Source organism: Chiloscyllium plagiosum, chromosome 28, assembly GCF_004010195.1.
Source record: "Chiloscyllium plagiosum isolate BGI_BamShark_2017 chromosome 28, ASM401019v2, whole genome shotgun sequence".
Classification (NCBI taxonomy): domain Eukaryota; kingdom Metazoa; phylum Chordata; class Chondrichthyes; order Orectolobiformes; family Hemiscylliidae; genus Chiloscyllium; species Chiloscyllium plagiosum.
Window position 1 is genome coordinate 32,253,404 of NC_057737.1, and position 25,806 is coordinate 32,279,209.

General features: G+C 40.4%; 1 protein-coding gene across 16 annotated transcripts in view; it reads left to right on the plus strand.

Annotated features, from left to right (window-relative positions):
* The window catches only part of LOC122564091 (peripheral-type benzodiazepine receptor-associated protein 1-like), a 299,068-nt gene that overhangs the window by 223,559 nt on the left and 49,703 nt on the right, over nt 1–25,806 (plus strand). For 15 of the 16 annotated variants that reach the window (XR_006315818.1, XM_043718642.1, XM_043718643.1 and 12 more), the window contains 7 exons: nt 1,456–1,565; nt 2,386–2,495; nt 5,493–6,365; nt 12,138–12,289; nt 13,113–13,586; nt 14,348–14,773; nt 19,077–19,247. Coding sequence is in view for 15 of the 16 variants with exons in the window: in XM_043718642.1 (XP_043574577.1) it covers nt 1,456–1,565; nt 2,386–2,495; nt 5,493–6,365; nt 12,138–12,289; nt 13,113–13,586; nt 14,348–14,773; nt 19,077–19,247 (2,316 nt within the window). In the remaining variant the exon portion in view is untranslated. The remainder of the gene's footprint in view (nt 1–1,455; nt 1,566–2,385; nt 2,496–5,492; nt 6,366–12,137; nt 12,290–13,112; nt 13,587–14,347; nt 14,774–19,076; nt 19,248–25,806) is intronic. The other variant, XM_043718638.1, reaches the window with a different exon arrangement.

Sequence of the window (25,806 nt, forward strand, 5' to 3'; positions counted from 1 at the left end):
AACTATGGGCCAGATTTCCACACAGGTTGCCATTCTGGCTATTCTTTATTTATGAAATAAGGGAGCTTTGCACTTCTGAGTGGCTCCTTCAGAAATGCAGAGTTGTTTTTCCATTCTGACAGTTCTTTCGTAGTGTAGAAGTGTCAGAGGAAGGCAAGCTACACTCTCTTTTCACAGCAGTCAGCTGCCACATTCTGAAATGTAAAGGACCTAGCAGCCATTTTGACAGCTGCTGCAAAACAGTACATATAAGTGTGATATTAGGAGTGCGCCCATCTAGCGTGTTGGATCTGCCTGTGGGAGGTGTTCGAAAGGTGATCATTTTTTGAGTGTAGATGTGTATGTCAGTTATAATAGGGTGCTAGGTAAGTATGATGACAACCAGCTGGGTTGTAAGCTGGGCAGAGGGTAGGGTGCCAGATGTAGGGTGTCGGGGTAACAGATGGCAAGCTATGTGATGCAGTAGTTGGGGTCAGCGTTAGGGTTAGAGGGTAAGAATTCAAGCCTGGCAGGGTTGTATGAGGCATGGGTGTTGGTCCGGAGCGGGGTTGGATTCTGGCTCAGGTACATTGGCAGGGTGTTACGGTGCGTGGAATTGAGGGGCAAGGATGGATCTGACAAGGAAGGAGTTGTTGGGTCAAGTCTGATGTGGCGGTAGTGTCAAGTCAGGTCCTACGTTCTCTGTTATACTCCAGCTGCTGCATGGACACGGAGGTTCATGTGCAGCAGGCAACTGTGGCTGGAGAGACCAGAAATGAATGTGTTGGCATGGCGTTGGGGTTTGTGGACCCTCAGAGCAGCTTCACACTCCGGGGAGCATTGTTCTACACTGTAGGGCTTCTGTGATTCAGGTCTGGCAGTTGTTGGCTTAGCTTGGGTAGGATCAGATCTGCCCGGATTCTGCCGAGGGAGTGTCTGGTATGGGGAGGGTGGGGGGAGCAGTGTTGGGGGCTTGTTATGGTTTGGTATCAAGTCAGGCTCAGAGTGGTGTAATCCAGTGTGTCTGAAGTAAGTATGGGGTTAGTTTAATAGTTATTCAGGAATTTGAACATGGATTTTTTTGGCTAGCTATTCCTGAGTAACCATTTACTTCATTTTGTCTGGACCATCCAAAGTTTCTATTTTAATTGGAGGGTTTTAGGTATACCGAGGAAAATTAACTTTTTTAGGTAGTTCCTTTGGTATCTGCTATGATGAGGATTCCACACAAGTCCCATCTAATCTCGAATTACAGCTGTCTGGAACATCCAGGCCTAGAGTGATGGTGGTGTTATTACCTCTGTCATGTGCTATGTAGGTTTATAGTTTGGATTGCAGTAAAATATCTGTGCTCCAGCCAATTTATGTAATTCCCAAAATTGAGAGATTCTGAACAGTTATCATTCCTGCAAGCCTTTGAAACTTTCCTTGAAACTTTCCTTGTTATGATTGCTGGTTGTCATTTCTGCATTACAGATTGATACAGCCAGTGAAGCTGAGGAGTTGGACATTGACAATGTCTCATCCATTCCTGAGCCTGAGAGCAGAGTAACGGCAAAATTGAAAGTGTTCATCGCGCGGTACAGGTAAGCTGATGCTTGGTCTCTTTCATTGAGTCATCAGTCACCATACTGTGTAGGAATAAACATTAAGCTTGCAGATCTGATTGCATTACTTGGTCTGGATGATGTTGTTTGCAGTTTCATCCAGTATCAACTATCCAGCTAAAACAATGAAAGGGAAGATTTGGAAAATCAGAATGTTATTAGTTCCAACCATAATATAGAATAAATCAACAGGAACAGGCACTCGCTAGCCAAAATATGCCTCAAAGGAGGCAAGATAGCAAAAGTACCTTTATTTTGGAATTGCAGTATTTCTAGAGCAGACATGTTTGTTAGTCTCCAATCTATGACACAGGGCTGCTGGACGGAACTTGCATTTAGTCCAAACATTGTAAATGATCCACCATCTTACCAATAGCAGATCATTGTCAGAGAATTGGGGAACTTTGTCTCAGTTCCTTTTCCTTGGAATGAAGGAAATGGACTTGAATACATTTTTAACCAATCTGATGGGGGGTGGGAGTGGGGGTGGGCCTCTGTTTACTTTGGGTCTATATGTTGTGCCTGTGCACACATTCAGTCAGCATCACAAGTTATACATTGAGTATATAAACCTGAATTTAGCAGTCGTTTGTGAAGGGAGTCTTCCTTCTCATTATATTGTCAGTGAAGTGATTATGTTTATGAGGAGTTGATTCATTGGGATGAATTTGCTTCTCAGGCTTTGGTGCAGGATAATTTTTGGCAGGGGCATTATTGGCATGGTTTCTAGGATTATTCAGAATCAGGCCTATTCTGTTCACTTCACCTCAATTCTTCTTGAATTCTCTATGTCTTCCAGTTACAATCCCTTTGATGGGCCCAATGAGAATCCAGAAGCAGAATTACCCCTAACAGCAGGAGAATATATTTATGTATATGGGGACATGGATGAAGATGGATTTTATGAAGGTTTGACTGATATAACTACTAGAAAAAAAAATTTGTTATCTTATGGTGAAATATGATTGTTGTCTCTTCTGCTTACAACCCTGTTACCAAGCTAGACTGCACAGTGTTCCAATAATATGCAAACAGTGAAAAAAATATTTTCTTAACCTCTCTACAAATCACCTATAATGAAATCTTGGTACATACCTGCAGTGCATCTGATATATGATACACCATGCTAATACTGTGTGGTGTTAGAACGAGTGAAAGTTTAAGGTGGTGAATAGGGTGCCAATCATGCAAACTGTTATATCCTGAAAAAACAACTTTGAACATTAACAGTCATTTCCCCTCCATTGATTTGATTGATCATCAATTATATTGATTTTTTTCTAATTCTGACCAATTAATCACTCCCTTGAACTGAAGAGTGAACCTTGCCTGGTTGTGAATTTTATGGTATGTTCTGACCTTGCCATCTTCCTTTTGAACTTACTCTGTACACTTCCTGCATCTTCCTCAATGTTCTCACCCAGCTCACTCCTTCGAGTGCTGACCCAGTGGGCCTTGCTCGCATTTCATCTCTAACTACCATTCTATACTTCTCCATTGTGAACGATAGATCACTTGTGAACAAAACACTGGCATTCATGAATTTGTTGAGCAGAATTGCATCAATATCATAGTAGAACATAATATAAAATAACAGAAATGCAGCCTAAAAGTGAAGGACCTTTCCTCTTAATAAAGCCTTCCTGTCTAGCTTTAGCTTCCACTACTTGCCTATCAAGTCTGTCGTGGTAGTGGTATGGTATTTATCACCAGATCATACATTGGCCTGACCCTCCACTCCTTTGGCACTTTTTTCTCCACTAAACATCTCCCTTGTTCCTCCTCTTGTAGCCTGGATTTCCTCCAATATTCCAGGAGAGTAATATTTTCCTACTGAGATATCTTCACTGCTTTCCTTCCTCAACTTCTACATTAAGGACTTCTCATCTTCAGCAATTTTAACTTTTATCTCAATTCATTAAACTCCATCTCTCCTTGACTTTGCTGCCATTTTGTACTCCGTAAATTTCTTGCTGTATGTAAAGACCCCACAATTCTCACTAATTTCTGCTACTACCTCATATAGTCTTCATAAAAACACTTGCACATTGTGCAAGTTATTTAACCTTTGATAATTATATATGTATCTTTAGGATAGATTTTATTATTCCTCTCAGATTCTTATTACCTGATGCCATGAATATTTGTCTAACGTAGATGGGAAATATCAGAGTAAATTCAGGAGATACAACAATGTCATCACTGGATAAACCACAGATCAATTGATTGTCCAAAATAATTGCCTTATCATACTCCGTGTCAAGTTTAATTTTTCTCAGAATATTTTCTGAACAATATTGGATCTTATTGAAGGATGCATTAGTAATTATAAAAAGACTTACTCTAGCAATTTCCCTTGGAATTAAAACTCTCATTAGTGATCTTGTGTTGTTTTCACCAACTCTAAAACAACTAGTATTGTAATCATTATTTTGTATCAATCCTTACAACTTAGGGAATCAGGAGAATATTTTCACCAATTTGCTTCATATTTTGTTGAAGTACAATTCCTAAAGAAGTCCATTTTTACTACAGGACTAAACCTCTTTGTGACTCGCATAATTTGTTCACATTCATCATGGTGCTGTCTTCTTCCTCAGCATTCTCATTGCCACGTTTCATTTCTAGATGCTGCCTTTCCTATTTGGGCAATTCATTCCATAATGATAATTAGAATTACACCTGAAGCACTAATTAATTGTTCCATGGATAATTCAGGAATTTTTCATCCATTAGTTTTGTTCCAATATTGTCTTTTGCTGTGATTGCCATATCTGCTAAAATGCTTTCATTTTGATTCTGCCTGTCTTTAATCTTTGTCTCTGGATTATACTGAAATCTGGCAATTGTTGATTCATTGACTCTTTTTGTAACCACAGAATATCTCATTTGTTCTGAGAAGTCTGAAGGAAATGACAATTTCCTCATGAACTTTTTAAGGCAGCAGACATCTGATCCAACCGACCTGCTTATCTGAGAATGATATAGATGTTAAAACTCGTATACTAGTAAAACCAATGGTCAATATGCAAAATCTCAGTGCAATAAAGTAATTCAAATTCTAGTATGGACCTCAGGAAACCCAATTAAATTTCCTCAACCTTTTATGCAATCTGTTCAGGTCTATGATATAACCTTCAATGAAATAGATTTTGATTTGTCAAAAATATCAAATTCTGACCATACCTCATTTCATAGGTTGTTTTTCTTGTAAATATCATTCCAAGAACTCTAGCATTTGTTAATATCAAGAAGATGAGCACTGACTTGTCAGAATTTATTCAGATTTTACTCCTTTCTCTTTCATGGCAACATAAAGTGTCCACATATCCCTTCATTTTTCCACTGATCATACTGTCCAGACTTTAAGAACATCATAGAGTGATCATACTCTGACAATTTATATTCACGTTCTAAACTTCCCTTGTGACCTCTGCTGCCTCACTGTGTTCCAACACACCAAGTGGTAAAGGATGAATCAGTTGCCAATTTTTCCATATTTTAATAAGCTTTTTTTTACAGGGAAACACCTTACTAATATGAAAACCCAATGACTAAACACTCAGTTTCAATGTATTTCCATTTTTGGATGTACAAATGAATCTGTAGTTAAAGTTTATTATCTTCATATGATTAAATACAATTAATATGCAGTTAGCAATGTGAGCTGTGTAGTGTAGTGGATCTCCAAACTTTGGAGTGAATGATGATTTTATGTCGTCTTAAGTAATTAAGGATTCAGCACATTAGAGTGGTGGAACTTTGTTATGCATGTCTGCAATCCCAGGGAGTTGTTATGGAATGTTATTAAAAAAAAATTCTCAGCCATTTATTTGGCATTTATTTGCATTTCACCTCTGGGATTTTAACACTTTGCATTAAAATATGTCCTGGTTTCATTTTCAGGAGAGCTGATGGATGGGAGAAGAGGATTAGTCCCTTCAAACTTTATTGAGCGTGTATCTGATGAGGACATGTTAACGTTTCATCCTCCGGAAATCAATGAGCTGTCTCATAGCTCATTTCAGGAGATAAGTTTCCATAGTGGCAGTGAGAAAAGCCTTTCGCTGAGGAAGAACAGCATCGAAAAGCTGGAGACCTCCAGCCTCCATGAGGAGCTCAGTCTGCATGGGTCACAATTAAAGCCAGATAGCCATGTGAGCAATGGTCTTGTTCTCAATACCGAAGAGGTGGCAGAATACGATGAGGATGTGGTGCCTTACCCCAGGAAACTGAACTTAATTAAACAGCTTGCCAAAAGCATCATTGTCAGCTGGGAGTCCCCTTTGGTGCCCGGGGGTTGGGGTACAATATTCAGCTATAATATCTATGTGGATCAAGAGCTGAGGATGAATGTCAAGTTTGGTTCACCAACCAAAGCTGTAATTGAGCGACTAGAACTTAATTCTAAAGCTTATCGCATCTATGTGCAGAGTGTGACTGACAAAGGGAACTCCGATATCATATGTAGCAGCATGCTAGTGGGGAAAGATGTCTGCGTTGCTCCTACGCAGTTGAAAGTTCAGACTATTACCGCAACCTCAGCGGACATTTCTTGGTTGCCAAGCAACAGTAATTATACCCATGTAATTTTCCTCAATGAGGAGGAGTACACAGTGGTGAAAGCTGGGAACTACTCCTACTCCCTGATGAACCTGAGGCCGAATATGAAGTACAAGGTGAAAGTGGAGGCCAGACCACACCAAATACCATGGGAACTACCACCGGATCGACGGCAGCTCAAATGCACATGTACTCAGTTCTCAACCTTACCAGGAGGTCAGTAACATAACAAATTATCTCTTCAGTACAAAGAATGTGCAGCCAAATTAGGTGTTGGGTAGTCAAATAGAACATTGTATCGGGGAGGCTGAATACAAATAGAAATTCAGATTAATGGTGAGATTGACGAGCTAGGATTTGCAGTGAGAAGTAGCGGGTTGAATGGGTTTAGTGAGTTAAATTCCAGAGTTGTGATGGCCGAAAGTTTTGCCAACATTGGAAAGGACAAATCCACAGTCAACCAGCATCATAAGGGTGAAGGGTTCTAGCTGGTATGTGGAAGGAAGCTGGAGCACAGACATGAGGACATTTTTAAACAAAGGTTTCAAAATCAATGTGCAGAGATAGTGGGGAGATAATAAGTTCAGAGAGATGATCAAAGAGTGGAATTATATGGGACACAACGCAGGTAGTTGGATTCTGGATCAGTTGTAACTTGTGTGGGAAACTTGGGAAGCTGTGAGAACATTGTTGGAAAACTGAAAGGTAGTACATGTTGAGGTAATTAGCCTTTGATGTTGCGACTAGATGGATTTGACAGTTTGTATTATATTCACTGTTGCCAGACTCTGTGTGTATTTTGGTTTGTTGGTCAACTGCATAGACAAACTGGAATTTATTCAACATCCTGTCTAAGGCAGGAAAGGGGAGGGGCTGATTGGAATCCAAAATATTGCTGTTAAGTCAGTGGATTGGCATGTTCCCATCTCTGGATGATCTTGCCTGGCGCAACCAAGGTGTGGAAGCAGCTAACTGCCAGGTCTGCTATTTGGGACCAGTTTGAGGAAATGTGGATCTTATGAGTGGCAAACGTATCCCTCTTTGCAGATAAGATCCAGCAGTTCCCTGGAGGCATCCACTAAGTGGGAATGTTATGTATACCAGTCCCCCGGTCTTAGAGTCACTTTGGATAGTGAGCTACAGGAGTAGCCATATGCCATCCTATGAGAGGAGCTCCTCCTCCACAATGATAGCTATGCAACTATGGCCGGAAATAAATTTAATAATTTAGTAATTCTTCTGAGAGTGCATCCATCTTGGAGCACCCTCATGTCTTCTTGTCTGCCACAGCAAAGGCCACCTTGCTGACAATTGCAAACCCTCTTACCCAACCTTATTGTCTCTCACCCAACCTTGCTGTCTCTCTCACTTTCTGCTCAATCCCCAGATTTTTCAAAATATATCAATCCAGGCCTTGAGTATACTTGACATTAGAGCATCCATGCACCACTGGGGTAAAGAATTCTGAAGATGATCAACCCTTTGATTGAAGATATTTCTCCTCATCTCAGTCCTAACTAGCCAACCCCTTATCCTGAGAATATGCCACCCAGTTCTCGACCCTTGACCTGGGGAAGTAGCCACTCAGCATCCATCCTGTCAACCCTCTCACACTCTCATGTTGCAGTGAGATCACGATTCATTCTTCAAATGCCTATAGAAAATAGACTAATGCAGCACAATCTGTCATTAGAGAACCGTCCTCTGAAATCAAATCAGTCAACCTTTATTGCATCCCTCTAAGTCTGATATATCCATACTTAGGTGCAGATGTCAAAACCACATAGTATTTTGATTGTGGCGTCAATACTTCTGGCAGTATTAATACTGAATGTCAATTTTTAACTTCCTTCGAGAAGATGCTGATGAGCTGCTGCCTTGTACAGTTCTATTGGGTAGGAAGTCTCAGGACTTTCCCCAGTGACTACAATGGAACAACAGTTGCATTTCTAAGTCAACTTGCTGAGTGATGGATAGGGTGCTAGTCAAGCAGATAGTTTTGACCTGAATGGTGTTGAGTTTCTTGAGGTTGATTGGAAATGCTCTCACACATCAAATGCAGAATATTTCATTACACATTTTATTTGGTTAATTTATTTGGTTCATTCATTTTATTCTACCATATTCATTATTTGTCCTTTGTAGATGGTACAAACCTTCAGGAATTAGAGAGTTCAATTACTTTTTGCAGAGTATTCAGTCTTGACCTGCTCTTGTAACCACAGCACCTACCTGGCTGTTCCAGTAAAACTTCTGGTCTATGGGACCCTCCAGGGTACTGGCAATTCAGCAAATGCAATACCTTTGAATGTCAAGAGGAATTGGGAATATTCTCACTTGGTGGAAATGATCATTGCCTGCCACTTATATTGTACAAACGTTACGTGTAACTTAAAAACCCAAGTCTGAGGTCATGCATGTAGATATGGCCTGAATTGAAAACTGTACTGCAATCGGTGAACATCCTGAATTCTTACACCTGTGATAGTGGAAATGTTGTTGAAGAAGTAGCTGAAAGGGTCTAGGACATTATTCTGAAGAACTTCTGCCCTGATGTTTTGAGGCTAAGATGATTGCTCTAAACAATGACGGTTTTTTCCTTTGTGCTGGGACCGATTTTAGCCAGTGCAGAGCTTCCTTCCTGATTCCCATAGTTCAACTTGTTCAAATGCTGCCTAGATATTATAGTCAGTCTTACCTCATCTCTGGAAACCAGCTCTTCTCTTCATGCTTGGGTCAAGGGTTAAGATCTGTAGCTGGCTAAACCTGGAAAAACCCAATCGATGTATCAGTGAGCCAGTTATTGCTGACTTACTGATGATGATGGCCCTGCCAGTGGTGCCTTGCATTACTCGGATGATTGAAAGTCGATTGATGTATGATAATTGGCTGAATTTGCCTTGATTTAACAATACATCAGAAGAAGCCCTTTGGCCCACCAAGCTGCGCTGATTCCTAATCTTTATATGACCCGCTATTTATTGCCCAGGCACAGTTTCTATCATTCTGTTGGCGTCCCATTCTTGTGTCTATCAAGGTACACCTTAAACATTGTTAATGTGCCTGCTTCCATCACCTCCACTGGTAATGCATTCCAGGTACCCACAGGGCAAAACGTTTTCCCCAAACTTCTCATACATTTGTAGATACCTATCTGGCTGCCCCTCAGCCTCTGCCTTTTCAGTGAAAATAACCCAAGTTTATCCAATCTCTCCTCATAATTAAAACCCTCCAGACCAGGCAACATCCTGGTAAACCTTTTCTGCACCCTCTCCAAAGCATCCAGATGTTTCTGGTAGTGTGCCAACCAGAACTGCTTGCAATATTCTAAATGTAGCCAAACTAAAGTGTTATACACCTGTAACATAATTTGCCAACTTTTACATTCAGTGCCCTGGCTGATGAAGGCTAGCATGCTGTATGCCTTCTTGACCACCTTATCCTTTATGATGTCACTTTCAGGGATCTGTGGACCTGTACGCCCAGATCCAAGTGTATGTCAATGCTCCTATTGCAGTTATTGTATAATTAACAGCTGAATGTGATCTTCCAAAGTGCATCTCCTCGCATTTGTCTGGATTAAACTCAGCTGCCATTTCTCTGTCCAAATCTGCAATCTTTCTACATCCCGCTGCATTCTTTGATAATCCTCCTCACTATCTACAACTCCGCCAGTTTGGTGTCATCTGCAAACTGACTAATCAGATCACCCACATTTTCCTCCAGATCATTTATATGTAATACAAGCAACAAAGGCTCCAGCACAGATCCCTGCAGAACACCACTAGTTACAGATCTCCATTCGGGAAAGCACCCTTCCACTGCTACTCTGTGTCTTCTATGACCACGCCAGTTCTGAATCCATCGAGTCAGCACGGATTCCATGAGACTCCACCTTTTGTCCTAGCCTGCCATGAGCTACCTAATCAAATGCCTTACCAAAGTCTTTGCAGATAACATCCACTGGCCTTCCCTCATTAGTCATTCTTGTCACCTCCTCAAAAACCTCAATGATGGTGAAACATGACCTTCCCTACACAAACCCATGCTGCTTATCACTAACAAGCCCATTTGCTTCCAAGTGTGAATAAATCCTCTCTCTCAGTATCTTTTCCAACAGCTTCTCCATCACTGACATTAGGCTAATTGTCCTGTAATTACCTGGATTATCTCTGTTTCCCTCCTTAACTAAAGGAACAACATTGGCCATTCTCCAGTCCTTTGGAATCTCGTCTAAGGCCAAAGAGGATGGAAAGATATCTGTTAAAGCACTAGCTATTTCCTTCCTTGCCTCCCATATATCGTGGGATAGTTCCCATCTGGCCCTGGGGGCTTACCTACCTTAATGGATTTCAAGACTCCCAACACTTCCTCTTTCATCATGATGACCTGCCCGAGAGTATTCACACACCTTTCCTTAACCTCAACATCCCTCGGGTCCATCTTATTGTTGAATACAGGTGTAAAGTACTCATCAAGGGGCTCCACCCATTATCTCTCTCTATTATCCTTGAGTGGCCCTGCTCTTTCCCTAGCTACCTTCTAGCTGCTAAAATATGTATAAAATGCCTTGGGATTCTCCTTAACCCTGCCGGCCAAGGACATTTCATGGCCACTTTTAGCCCTCCTAACTCCCCATTTGAGCTCCTTTCTACTTTCTCTATATTCTGCAAGGACTTTGTCTGTTTTTAGTTGCCTGGACCTTCATTATGCTATTTTTTAACTAAGCTGATAATTTGCCTTCTCATCCAAGATTCTCAAATCCTAACATTTCTGCCATTCATTTTCATAGGGTCAGGTTTGTCCTACACTTGAATCATCAAGGACGTTTTGTCGACAGGCAAAACCTGGGTCATTTACACTTTAACAAATAGATGAATATGATAGCCGCACTAGAAAATTTTAGATAGCAGTGTGGCAATTCTGAAACTCAAATCTTCAACACAATACTGGGACTCATTATCCTTTCCTTATAGAATGTATGTAACTATTTCTTGCTAGCAGAAAGAGTAAGTCAAGTTGGCTCAATCCTGACAGCTGCTGTCATGACAATATCAGGAGACAACTGGAATGAATCATTTACCAAATGACTCTCTGGTTGAAGGTGGTTGCAAAGGCTTCAGTTTTTGTCTGTTTACTCACTATTTTAAAGGGTGTGCAGGAGCAGAGGGACCTGTATGCGTATATACGTAATTCATTGAAGGTGGCAGAACGAGTGGAGATAGAGTTAATAGAGCAGACAGTACCACGGGCTTTATTAATACGGGCCAAGTTTACAAGATCTAGGATGTTTACAAGACTTGGATCAGTTGGAGTATTGTGTACTGATCTGAGTACCACACTTCAGGATGGGTTGGAGAGGGTGCAGAGGAAGCTTGTGAGAATGATTTTGTGGATGGGAAACTTCAGTTAGGAAGATGGATTGGACAAGTCAGAACTGTTCTTTGGACATTTGATAGACGTTTTCAAAATCATGTAGAGTCCAAGTAGGGTAGAGAGAATGAAATTGTAAACACTTATAAAGTAAAATCACCATACTCTTGTAGGGCTGACCTTGTATTAGAGAGAAACCCAGTGGTGGTGTAAACTGATGGTTAGTACACCTCAGATGAGAGACCTGCATATCGACTGCAGCTAATATCGGAATTGGACCCACGCTGTTGATGTTGATCTGCATCACAAACTGGCTGTCCAGCCAACTGAAATCCTAGCTTACTTCCCCAGCCAGTTTTTTGTCATCAGCAAAGCTCGGTACATAATACTTGGTCCTTTCATTTCATTCAGTACATAGATTTTTGACAGCTATGTTCCAGCACCTCACTAAAACTAGGGTTCTAGTGTAGCAGTGCTGAGGGATCTAGCTATCGGTCTGTTTTTGCAAACTGTTGGACATTGCAATGTGCCTGTGTCTCGAGGCATTATGGGGTTGAGTTGTGAATGTAATGACCAGTGCACGTCCTTGTTTGACTGACATTTTGGTTGACGCAGGTCCTCCAGATGCCCCACTGGATATTCAGATAGAAGCAAGCCCCAGTCCTGGGATTGTGTTGATCAGCTGGCTGCCAGTGACTATAGATGCTGCAGGGACTTCAAATGGCGTGCGAGTCACTGGATATGCTGTCTATGTTGACGGGCAGAAGGTAAAGCTCCATTTGCATTTCCTGTAAGTAATTCTTACTTTGTCTCTGTGTATGGGTCCCTTTGTTAACCCTACTTACTTTCTTCTGCTGCCTGATATGCTCGTGAGTTTCACAAATTTAATGCCTATCATATAAAGAGAGGTATCATTTTTGAGCAGAATGGACAAGGTTGACTCTACTTTAGGGATACATCACCTTTAATGCACTGAGTGGCTTCGTTCTCTGTGGCTGAGAACCAGGAGAATCGTGACTTCGATGATACAGTTTAAGTAAGTTTGTGAACTCTGTTCAGAATAGCATCTTGCCAGATATATTGTAGAGTCCAATTTTCTTCATTACTGTTTGAGCAACTGGTACAATCAAAAGTTGTTCAGCCACTGCCAATCCATGAACATCTACAGATAAAACCCCAGGCACCATCTATTTGGGGAAATAAAGGCAATGATTATGCCACCTCCTGCCTCTGCTATATATTCTTAATTGTGTCCATGGCCATCCCAGCTGCTTATCCATGGTCAGTCCCAGTTGTATCACTGCATTTTAAAGCATTCCTTCTCAATTTTGAACATTACTCCTCAGAATGGTGTGTTGTTGGTACTCTGTCCTTAATGCAGTTGGTTAGGTGCCGTCTTGATTAACAGAATGTTACGGTGTTTCATTCAAAAGTCAGCATGCATTCTTTCAACTGAGGTTGCTGCATCATTCTGAATGAAAATTTGATGCATATGTCAATGGCTTCAGTTAAATGATCAATTGGTAAGATTTGTTAGAAGTTAAAACTGAGATTTTCAGGACAATATAACTTCCTCTGATTTCTTCTCAGATTATTGAGGTGGCATCACCAACAGCTGGTAGTGTGCTAGTAAGATCCAGCCAGATTCAGCTTCTTCAAATTTCTAAGGAGCTCACAGTTCGCACCATGTCTCCTTACGGTGAATCAGCAGACTCTAGCCCTGTCAGAATTCCTCGAACACTGTTTACATTCCCTCTGCACTCTGTGCCATTACAGTCTGCCCCTGAAATATGTGAGCATCCTGAAGACAGTAATTCAGTCAGGAAACAATTGTCCATTGCAGATTTTAAGGATGAATTTGACGATCTGACTGAGATGGTCTCTGACAAAGGTCTCAACTGTCAGAGTGCCACAAGCTATAACGGAAAAGAGCAGGGTGGCTATCCAACTGCTTTTAAAACTCCGGGTCAGGTGGTTGATGTGATGCCAAATTCAATAAGTGTTACTTTCGAAGAACCAGCACCTGTTCAAAGAGAAAATACCAAAATGGAAGAAAATGTGCAGGTAGGTGGAACATGATTTTCACTGTTTTCAGTGTACCACATCACAAGGCAGCAATGGTCACAAACTTTTCTGATAGCTTATACATTAATTGGAGTTTTTAAACAGTGCGAGGAGAATGCTCAAAATTACTGCCAAATGTTCCATCTTGGGAACAGAAGTACAACCTAAGAAGTTACCTCTTCTTGTTTTGGGCTTGGCTTCAGCTGCCTAATTTGGGGTGGATTCTGGTTTCAGCCAACTGATTTGGTATTCAGGTGTGTTTTGGAGTAGTTGGTTTTCGAGAGACATTATTTTCCATTACCTGGTTCAGGCAGATACCACCAATTTGATAAAAAAGTTGCATCTCTTTATTTTGGTTTTTAAGATCAGTTCAGATCCCCTATTTCAGAGAATGGTTAGTTCCAGTATTAACTTTAAAAAACAACTGACATGGCTTGATTGGGAAGACTGGTTTCCTAAACTACAATATTTCTAAAGTACTTAATTGGTTGTAAAGTACTTTTGGATATTCTAAGATCATGTAAGATGCAAATCTGTTTTTCAGTAACTGGCTTTGTGGGACATGTTCTTATTGATCAATATTCAAGACTTTTGGTTTTCGTTGGTGTCTAGTCTCCATGGCTAATCTCAAAGACAATACGATCAAATTGCTCACATCCACTCGTGAAATTCTAGTATTTCATGTGACTATTTGTAACATCTAATAAGTTCAAGAAACTGAATTCAGCAAAAGTCAATATAATCAACTGATCTTTTCACAGGATGGTGCTGCAGATTTACGACACTCTTGTGGAGTGGACAAGTTTGAGGAACAACCAAAAGAAGATGTAGAAGATTTGGAAAATAGTCACATGAAGAGGCCAGTTGGTTCACTTGAGGATTTTCTTGTGAACTTAGAGAAGGAGGAAGATCCTGATGTCAGTAACACATATACTAAAGAAGATTCTGATGAAAACATTCTGGAAAGTGATCCAAATGAGCAGATGTTACAGACCACCAAAGCTATAGAAGCATTAGCTAGAACCATTCCACAAGAGTCAGATGACAGTGTTTCTCCAAGTAATACCAGGATGACATCGATTGAGGAATTTCTGATTAATTCAGAGTTTAATCAAGAAAAAGCGCACATTCCAGAGTTGGGGCAGGTCATTGAACAGAGTCAGTTCCAGTCTGGAGACATTCCTCAGGTTTGTAAACAAAAATGAAAGCAGTTTCTACCTTGGTGTTTTCTTCAGACACACCATTGAGAAGATGTTCATTAGATGAGAGTCCCAGTTAGTTAAAGTTAAACATTAACTGTGTTAGGTAAAGGTGAGAGAGGGGCGAAATCTTGGAGCTGCATGTATTTTGAGCATTTCCTTTCATTTATGAGACCTTTTGCAAATCCAGGACAGACTGATGGGATGAAGGTTTCAAAATATGCATAATGTTCTAAGAAGCAGAAGCACCCTAGTTTCTAGTTGACATGATCATCAAATTGTTGAAAGTCAGGTGAATTTGGCCTTGCTATTTCATCTTTTATGTTGAAAAACTGGACATATTTTATGGGATGCAATAATTTATTTGCAACTTGTACACCACCATAGTTGGATATTGGATTGATTTTCCTTTTTAGACTGCAGTCTACTGCAACAAAAACAGAGGAATGCATTCCCTCACAGAGGTTATTTAACCACTAATATCTGAATTAAACAAGAAATACAAATAGGCCTTTCTGAAGGCCATGCCACACCTTTCCTCAGATCCTATCGCAGCTCAAGATTTGCTTTTGTTATCAGATGCCTTTGCTAGATAGATATTTTACGCTAAATCTCCTGCTATTCACCTTTCAATTTAAAATGATTTAACCATTATTAATAGTCTTCTGATTGAATATTGTTCAGATCTCTAACAGAGCCAAAATCCTGTTTCTGTATTTATGTTGGTCTTCTTGTTACTGATGTTTAAAACCGATTTTTCCCTTCAAGGATCAAAGACAAAATGAACTTAGGCACACTGAATTGAATTCACATCAGCACAAATTGATAGAACAGATTACTTCAATGGGTGTTAATAATTTTTGAAATACTGTCGAGCCATTGACAAGCTAGATAGAGAATGGGTTGGATGATTGTACAGTGTATTGACGCATCATTGATTTACTTTGAGTGAATAGTGAATGTCATTCCCTAAATTATGAATTCCAAATCTCAATTCTATTAACTGTCAAGCTGTTAGAGATGCCCCTGAAGTAAAAATGGGGTCATGTGAGTGCAAAGGTAAGAGTTACAGAAGAAGAGATTTTCAGTTCTAGCAAGAAGGAAATGAGTAGGTGAATGAAAGTTAATTAATTAGACTGTAATTATAAACTAACAATTTTGCATAGCTTTGTTTCATATGAAGAAAAAGCCTTACAACAAAGGATAATCGGGCCATTGGGTCAAAGAGTGGCAGATGGAGTTTAATTTAGATAAATGCAAGGTGTGGCATTTTGCTAGGACAAACAAGGGCAGGACTTATACGGTTAATGGTAGGGTCCTAGGGAGTGTTGTAGAACAGAGAAACCTAGGAGTTCAAATACATAATTCCTTGAAAGCTGTATCGCAGGTAGGCAAAGCGGAAAGAAAGTGTTAGGCATGCTTGTCTTCATTGCTCAGGCCATTGAGTTTAGGAGTTGGGATGTCATGTTACGGTTGTACAGGATGTTATTGGGGCCCTTTTGGAGGACAGTGTATAGTTCTGGTTGCCTTGCTAGAGAAAGGATAATATTAAATTGGACAGGGTACAGAAAAGATTTTCAAGGATGCTATAGAGACTGGAGGGTTTAAATTATAAGGGGAAGCTGGATAAGCTGGGACTTTTCTCACTGGAGCGCAGGAGGTTGATGGATGACCTTCTAGAGATTTATAAAATCGTGAGGAACATGCATAAGATAAATAGCAAAGTTCTTTTCACTGGGGTTAGAGAGTTCAAAACTGGAGGGCATAATTTTAAGGTGAAAGGAGAAAGATTTAAAAGGGACCTGAGGGCAACGTGCTTCATATATGGAATGAACTGCCAGAGGAAGTGGTAGATGTAGGTACAGTTACAATATTTAAAAGATATTTGGACAGGTACATAAATAGGAGAGATTTAGAAGGATAGGGGCCAAATGCAGGCAAATAGGACTAGTCTCAGTTTGGAAAATTTGGTCAGCAAGGATGAGTTGGATTGAAAGGCCTGTTTCTGTGCTGTATGATTTTAGATCTCTAAATTATTATGAAATATTAAGTGGATTTGTTAATAGCAAATCAGACTCAAGCTTGTTTCAATCTTAGCTCTCAGGCACACAACAAATGCCCCATTGAAGTCAGTTACTATTTTGGAGAGACTCAAAAAAAGAAGCTTTGTTAATTTGTTGTTGCTGAGTGTCCTCTAACTTTTTACTATGTCCTATAGGCTCCCCTGTCCATATGTCCTATAGGCTCCCCTCTCCATTTGCTGATTAAATCCACCTCCTTTTTCTGTGTACCCAGAGCTCTCATTGATGGTCTAATTGTCCTTTAATGTTGTTTCTGATGTACTCTTTCCTGTAGAGGATGAAGAGACATTATTTTGAGTTTATTAATGTTATGAAGTTTTGCCTAAATTGGGGTAATTTATTATCAAGAATGTGAGGTGAAAGCATACTGTTCCTTGAAAATAAAAGTTATTAAAACATAGAAGCCCTTGTAACAAGCAAAGTGAGTTCAGACTGATTTTGAATAAAGAAAGTTTGGAAACATTACCCTTTGCAGAAACTTATTTCTCAGTTAACTTGGTGCTGAGAAATAATGACAGGTAAAGAGATTAATGAAGTTGTCTCAAGACAAGAAGATCTTTATTGGCATCAGATATTTACCTTATCGTGATCATCAATCTTTTACATTGTTTGGCAGATCTTAGCAAGGTGGAGATTACAATCAATATCTCTTTCATCTCAATGTAGACATCCTGCACCCTTGTAGAGTGGACTGGACCCCTGTGGAGTCTCTTGCTCTCAGGCCCATCATTGATTCCATCAACTCTTACCAGTGATGCCTCTGCAAGCACAATGTCAGGGTCCATCATCGGCAAGCAACTCTACGCTACCTGCTTATTCTACTTATTTTGCTGAGAATTGAAGTTGCCTTTCAATGACCATCATGTTTAGCCATCGAATGGTGACTTTCCAGAGTCCAGACTTCCTTTTGTGACTAATAAGGCTTCAGGGGGGAGAAAACCCAGCAGTTTTACATCATAAAAATCTAAGTCTTGTATCTGAAATTGTGCCACTAACCTCCCTTTTTTTGTCACCGACTGGTTCCTAAATTGGCATGCAAATAGTGATGATGGAGGGTTCTTTTTGTATTTGGAAGCCTATGACAAGTGGTGTGCCGCAGGGATTGGGGCTGGGATCCTTGCTGTTTGTTATATACATTAACGATTTGGATATGAAGGTAAAAGGTTTCGTTTGTAAGTTTGCCGATGACATAAAAACAGAGAATGCTGTTGATAGTGAGGAGGATATGGTCTACACTCTGATATTATCAGCAGATAAATTGGGCAGAGCGATGGGAGAAGGAATTTAATCCCAATAAGTGCAAGGTGATGCATTTTGGGGCATCCAATAAGGGAAGGATTTGCACAATGAATGATAGTCTCTGGGGGCTACTGACGAACAAAAGCAGACAAAATGGTGAAGAAGGCATACGGGATGCTTATCTTAATTAGCCGGGGCATAGAGTATAGGAGCAAGAAAATTTTATGACCACTTTATAAAACATTGGTTACGTGACAGATGGAATACCGTGTGCAGTTCTGGTCGCGATACTATTGGAGTGACGTGACTGCACTTGAGATTCACCAGGATGCTGCCTGAGATGAGAAGTCTCAGTTATGAGGAAAGACTGGGTTTGTTTTCCTTGGAGTAGTGGAGACTGGGGTTGGGGTGGAATCTGATTAAGGAATACAAAATTATGAGAGGCATAGATCATGAGAATCTGTTCTCCATCGCAGACGTGTCTAAGATAAGAGGGCAAATTTAAGGTGAGGAGCAAGTGGTTTCGAGGAGATCTGAGGAAAACAAAATTCACCCAGAAGATGGTTGAAATATGGAACATGCAGACTGAGAAGGTGGTGGAGGCAGGTACTCTCACAACATTTAAAAAGTGTCTGGATGAGCATTTAAAATTCCAGGGCAAACTAAGCTATACACCAAATGCATGTAAATATGATTAGTGTAGTTTGGTGTTTGTTAGTTGGCATAGACATGGTATGTCAAACGGCCTTTATCTGTGCTGCAAATTCTGATTAAATCACAATGTTTCTGCAAAAGGGGAGCTAGCGGAGCTAGTAATAATTAAATTGTGGTTGCCAGGATACACTGGAGCACTAGATAAACTGGTTCTCACAGACTTTCCACAGAAATACATAGCAACTCGGAGTGCACCAGTTTGCTTTTCACATATTTTATATACCGTCTTTTTCTTTCTGATTTCTTTTCACCTCCAGCAGGGCGATAATACGGCGAACCACGAGAGTGAAGATTACCCTCTGGACAGCAGTCGGGGCTCTGACCTCTCGGACATCATGGAGGAGGATGAAGAAGAACTGGGATCCGACACACAGATGAATGAAGAAATTCAACAAGATTGCAGCTTGATCAGGGACACCTCACTAAAGGTAACAGTCTCAGCTATCTCCCCTAGGAATTTACTGGCCCTAGGGGAAGAAGCGGGCAAACATAATTAAGAGGGCTGAGGCTTGGAATTTATTGTCATAATGATTAGCATATTGTTGCGTGCGTTTATATTTCATTCAGTTGCTGACTTTTTGCCTCAGGCCAAAGGTAAGTCACAATGCACACAAGAAACAATCAATCTTCAGTCACTATCCACTAACATAAATTAATGGAATCAATTTTATAATCCTCGTCCTTTCTGTGAAGTATTCCGTCAATAATATAGATTTATTGTAGTTGGATCTGAGTAAAAGCATTTATTACTCTGAAAACTATCACATGGACACAAATACCATGAAATATTTAGACATTACAGATTTTCTAAATTGTCACAGCACACATTACGTTGCAAAATGGTTATTGCTCTGCAGAGGCCCTAATGTGTCGAAAATTGTAATGCTTCCCAAAGTACAGAAATTAAATATGTTTCCACAACTGGATTGGGGTTTTGGAAGCACAGCTTATTGCAGCCTGAATCTGAGAGAAATTGGTGTTTGTTTACCTGAGAGACAAAACCAGCAAAAATTGTGGCATTTGCTGATGCACAGATTGAACATGTAGGTTTGTGAGTTGCAGGGTGGCAGGCTGGAGAGTGGGAACTTACTCCTTTGTTCATGTCAATATATCAAACACAGCCTCAACAACGTTACCTCGTTTAATAGGAACACAGTCCGAGTACTGAGAATAGCAAGGCTGCAGGGCCAAACTTCCTGAGGAGAAATGTTTTATCCAAGTTTTGGCCATAATCGCAGGTGTAAATATTGTGCCCTTTGTGGCTGAGGGAAGGGTGAGGGGTTGGGGGGTGTGGAGGTGGAATGATGGTCCGATGGCAACTGTAGTCTTTATCCTATGTGCTGTTAGAAAAGGCAAAACGCTCTGTGAAAGGGAATTAAACCAATAAAAAAAAGAGTAGGAGTGAGAATAAAACTTAAATAGATAATGGTCACTCAAAAGGAAGTATGAAAAACTATTAACAGTCAAAATAAAATATATAAAAGGAGGTCAAGATATACCAGAGACAAGAATGTGTTTGACAATGAAGTGAGAATGTGTTGTTTATCCCCATATAAATAGGCAGTTGCTTTCACTTTTCAGGAATGCTTAATAGAATCATAAGGAGGGTGGCATTGTGGCTCAGTGGTTAGCACCACTGCCTCACAGCTCCAGAGACCCGGGTTTGATTCCACCTTTGAGCAACTCTGTGGGAGTTTGTACTCCTCGTGTCTGCATGGGTTTCCTCCTGGTGCTTCGGTTTCCTCCCACAATATTATAATGTGCAGACTAGGTGGCTTAGCCTTGGAAAATGTAGGGTTACAGGAATAGGGGGTGGATCTGGGTGGGATGCCCTTCAGAGGGTTGGTGTGAACACAGTGAGCCAAATGGCCTGCTTCTGCACTGTAGAGATTCTATGATTGAGTGAGTGTAATCTGATTGAAGTTCCTGAATTGTGACGGATTTTCCAATGCAATTAACAGTGGACTGCTCAAAAAGTCCAGTTTGATAAATACGTAAAACATTTCATCATCCTTTCTCAGTGCCTAAATGCAACATGTAACTGATAGTATGAACCAAAGTGTGCTACCCCAACAAGCTGGGACCAATACCCTACCAGGACACGCCTTGCTAGTGCTTTCAGGGTATTTGCACTAACTTGGCAGGATATGAAACCCTGTAATTCAGAAGAGACAGCAGCAAAGTTGGAATTTGAAGACAAAAAAAAACTAAATGAACATAGAAGGCTGAGGAACAAAGATTCTAAAATAAAGGGCAGAGTTATCGTTGAATGATTAGTGGTATATACTTTAATTCAAGTACTCCATGAATAAAGCAGATGAACTCAGGGAAGATGGATTCTGAGTTATTGAAACACAGCTTAAAGAAAGGAAGTTTCAAAGAAATTGCAGATCAACATTCCAGGTTAGAGTTTTCAGACAAGATAGAAAATGGGTTAAAGAAAGTCTGGTCATAATATCGGTTAAAGAAACATTCACAGCAGTGAGAAAGGATGATATGCTGGAAGGATCGTCAAGTAAAGCTATTTGAACTAAACTGAGAAATAAAAAAAAGAGACAGTGCTGAGAATTTGCAATGCTCCTTCAAACTGTCAAAAGGAGATGTAAATACACAAATAGAAACAAATTAACTGAGGTGCAGAAACACTAAAGTAGTAATGGTAAGAAGATTCAACAGTCCTGATACTAATTGGGATAAAATTAGTGTAAAGGTTTTGGAGAGCACAGAATTCTTATTGGGTGTTCAGGGTATCTATAAATAATAATCTATTTAGCTGGCACATAGCAAGCCCCACCAAGAGAAGGAGCAGCCTTAAACACTTTCAAGGAATGAAGTTTGCATGGAGAAGGGACATCAGTTGGAGAACATTTTAGTGATTGTGTACATTATTCACTCAGATCTCCTGCAGTTATGAAAGAAAGACAAGGAGTAAAAGTTCTAAATTGCATAAAGTCTAAGCTGAAATGTGATTTGGCAAAATTGGAATTGGAATATCTTGTAGGTAAAACAGTGTCAGAGCAGTGGGATGCATTCAAAGAGGAGCTCAAAAAGAGTTCCTGCTAATGAAATGGGTGTGTCTCCCCAGTCTGAAACCCCAGATGTCAAACAGCATACAGAGTAGCATAAGGCAATAAAGGTTAGCAGATGTCAGATGCTGAGAAACAAATACCACAGAAAGCTTGGGTGCTTAGAAGGTGCAGGGGTGAAATTGGAAAAGAAATTAGGAAAGTGAAGAAAAGTAATTTTAAAAAAAAAAAGGTGATATCAAAGAACGCTGAAACGTTTTACAATGCATGCAGAGGAAAATGGTAACAAAGGAAAGAGTAAAGTCCAGTAAAGTAACTTTTCTGTGATAGCACAAGATGTGCATGGTTCTTAATGAATACATTGTGACTGTTTCCACAAAAGAGGAAGGCAAAGCAATTATTGTTCTCTTGAAGAGAAAGGTGAAATATTGGCAAACATACTCCTAGACATAGAGAAAATGTCAAAGATATTTTGCACCCTTGAAATTGGAAGAATCGCTAGGCCCAGAGGAAATTTATTCTAGGTTGCTTGAGTAAGGGAAGAAATTGCAGAACCTTTGATAGTTTTCCATTTGTTCTTTGTTAGAAAAAATATAAGTACCATAATAGGATGATTGATATTACATCATTGTTTAAAAAAGAAGGAAAAGATAACCTTGATAATCACAAGCTAGTCTGCCGTACCTTGGTTGTGGATAAATTATCAGCAGGTATTCGGAGGCAGCATTGGAAAGGAATGGAATGGTCGAGGAAAGCAACATGGATTTGATATAAGAAGATCCTGTCCCTCTAAAGTTATTGAATATGTTGTGAAGGTTGACAAGGAGCATTGACGAGGGTAGCACGTTTAATGTAGTTTATATGAATATTATCAAGACATTTGGCAGGGTTGCCCGTGACAGATTGGTCAAAAACTTTGAAAAGTGGATTCCAGGGGAAAGTGGCAAGTTGGATCCAAAATTTGCTCAGTGATCTGAAGAAAAGGATCATAATGGGTAGGTAATTTTGAGACTGGAAGGTCATTCCACTCTATTTCACAAGGTTGAATTCCTTACTTTTTGCCAGGTATCAATGATTTAGATTTAAATGCAGGGATAGCGATTAAGAAGTTTCCAGAGCATACGACAGTTGGCTGTGTAGAATGTTGTAAGCTGCAGGTCAGATATCAGTAGACTGACAGGTAGACAGAAAAACGAGAAATGAATTGAGTTTGGAAAGTGCGATATGGCATCTGGGGAGTACAAAGATAAATGGGTGGATACTGAGAAATATATCCAGTTGGACCTCGGAGTGCATATACACAGGCACCTGAAGGTAGCAGCACAGCTAGTTGATATGGTTAAGAAGGAATTTATGATCATTTTCTTTGCAGCTAACTCATAAGTTCTAAGAGCAGAGAGTTTTTGCTAGAATTTGTTAATTTGACTGGAGCTCAGAGTACTGCATGCAATTTTAATCACTTTTGGAACAGAAGAGGCTAAGGAAAGAGTCAATTGAGTTGCACAAAATTAGAAAGGGGCTAGATAGGGTGAGTAGAAATAAACTAATTTCCTTTCACAGGAAGGTCAATAATCAAGGAGTATAGATTCCTTGTAATTTGTAGAAGAATTGGGAAGGAGTTGAGGAGAATTATATTCATCCACAGAGTGGTGGCAGTCTTGAACTCAAAGGATGTTAGAGATAGAAACTCTTAAAAAATACTTGGTGCATTTGAAGTGTCGGACCTGCAATGTTATAGACAAGGAGTTGAAAAATGGCATTAGGTTAGATGGATGATTTTGTATCAAGTATGGATGCAGTAGGTGAAATATCCTCCTTCCAGGGAATAAATCTTCTGTTTCTTACATAAGAAGGTTACCTCAGAGTACAACAGGATTTTGATCTAGATGGGCCAATGGGCCAAGAAATGGCAGATGGAGTTTATTTTAGATAAATGTGAGCTGCTGCATTTTGGAAAGTGTGATGTGGCTTCTGGGGAGTGCAAACATAAATGAGGCCAGGATTTATACACCGAATGGTTAGGTCCTGGGGAGTGTTGCTGAACAAAGAGACCTTGGAGTGTATGTTCGTAGTTCCTTGAAAGTGGAGTCACATGTAGACAGGATAGTGAAGAAGGCATTTGGTGTGCTTTCCTTTATTGGTGAGTGCATTGAGTTGGGAGACAGTGAGGTCTGCATTTGCTGGAGATCAGAGTTGAGAGTGTGTTGCTGGAAAAGCACAGCAGGTCAGGCAGCATCCGAGGAACTGGACAATCGACGTTTCGGTTCCTGATGAAGGGCTCCGGCCCGAAACATAGATTCACCTGCATATAGGAGTTGGGAGGCCGTGTTATGGCTGTACAGAACATTGATGAGGCCACTTTTGGAAAACTGCATGCAATTCTGGTCTCCCTGCTATAGGAACGATGTTATGAAACTGAAAATGGTTGTGAAAACATTTATGAGGATGTTGCCAAAGTTGGAGGATTTGAGCTACAAGAAGAATCTGAACAGGCTGGGGCTGTTTTTCCTGGAGCATCAGATACTGAGGGGTTTGTAAAATCATGAGGGGCATGGATAGGGTGAATAGCCAAGGTCTTTTCCCCAAGGTGGGGGTGTCCAAAACTAGTGGGCATAGGTTTAAAGTGAAAGGGGAAAGATTTAAAAGGGACCTAAGGTGAGATTTTATTCATGCAGACGGTGGTGCTAGAGGATGTGGTGGAGCCTGGTACAATTACAACATTTAAAAGACATAAATAGGAAGGACATAGGCCAAATGTGGGCAAGTGAATGAGATTCATTTAGGATAACTGGTTGGCATGGATGAGTTGGACCAAAGGATCTATTTCCGTGTTGTACATCTCTATCGTTCTAAGTGAGGAAGTCTTAGGTTCCATTTGCTAGTGCATGCTGTTTCATATCAACAGTTAAATTCCTTGAGCCGCTCGGTCCAAACTGTATCAAATAGTATCAAAAGACTCATGCTAGAAGTTGGATGGAAAATTGAAGGGTGGTGGGGTGGGGTGGGGACGGAGAAAATAAATTGATGCATAGTTGAAGGAAATCCCACCCTTTGGAGGGATGAGCTAATCTGTTTGGCTGGAGACTCCAGTAGCCCCAGCAGTGCCAGAGATCTGTAGTGGGCAGTGTTCGGACTGCAGGCAGGCTGTGAGGTAGACCCAATGGAAACTAGAATGAAGCAAGCCAGGTTATTGTTGGAACCTTATAGAGGTGGGGGCTAATGGACTGGGGAATAAGTTGTAAATTACATCAGGGAGGAAAGAAACAGGAGCTATCTTCTTTGCTGGTTGGTAAAGGGTATCCCTGACGTTAATACCCTCTTCTTTTACTCTGTTTAAAACACTAGAGAAAATAATCCTTCCATCTGAATGTCTGTGCCAACCATTCTCTGATGTAGATAGCATAAAATTGGGGTTAATTGAGCTGCAAGTGAATATCGATTGATACTTAGGTTTTTAAGTATGTTGGGCAGGCTGCCGATTTTGGGTTGGGGGTGATTTTGGCAGTGAGCTAGCTACCTCATTTATATAACATTCCCCTGGCTAAAACACACCCAGCAGCAGCATGTAATAACCAACTCAGTGTCAACAGCAGCTGAAGCTTTCCTGTGAGACTCAAGTAGCCAAGTAGCATTTCTGTGTAGGCTTGCAGATGATGGACAGCTGTCATACCCCAGCATGGACCAGCATCTTTGGGAGTGGAAGGCAAGAAAAAAACTTGTGCTCAACTGGATTCACATCACAACAGGACTTCTACGCCTTTTTATCATATGAATGGGAGGTTACAGCTGCTTATCTATTTCCAGTATTGAAGCAAATGTACAGGGCAGTAAGCATAATGAGCAACCAGTTTGAGATTGGATATGAAATGATACATATCCATGTTAATATACTCCAGCTTGAGTAAACCCACTCACTGCCACAAGTGTCCTCGGCCAAATCATCTTCAGCTTCTTCATCAAT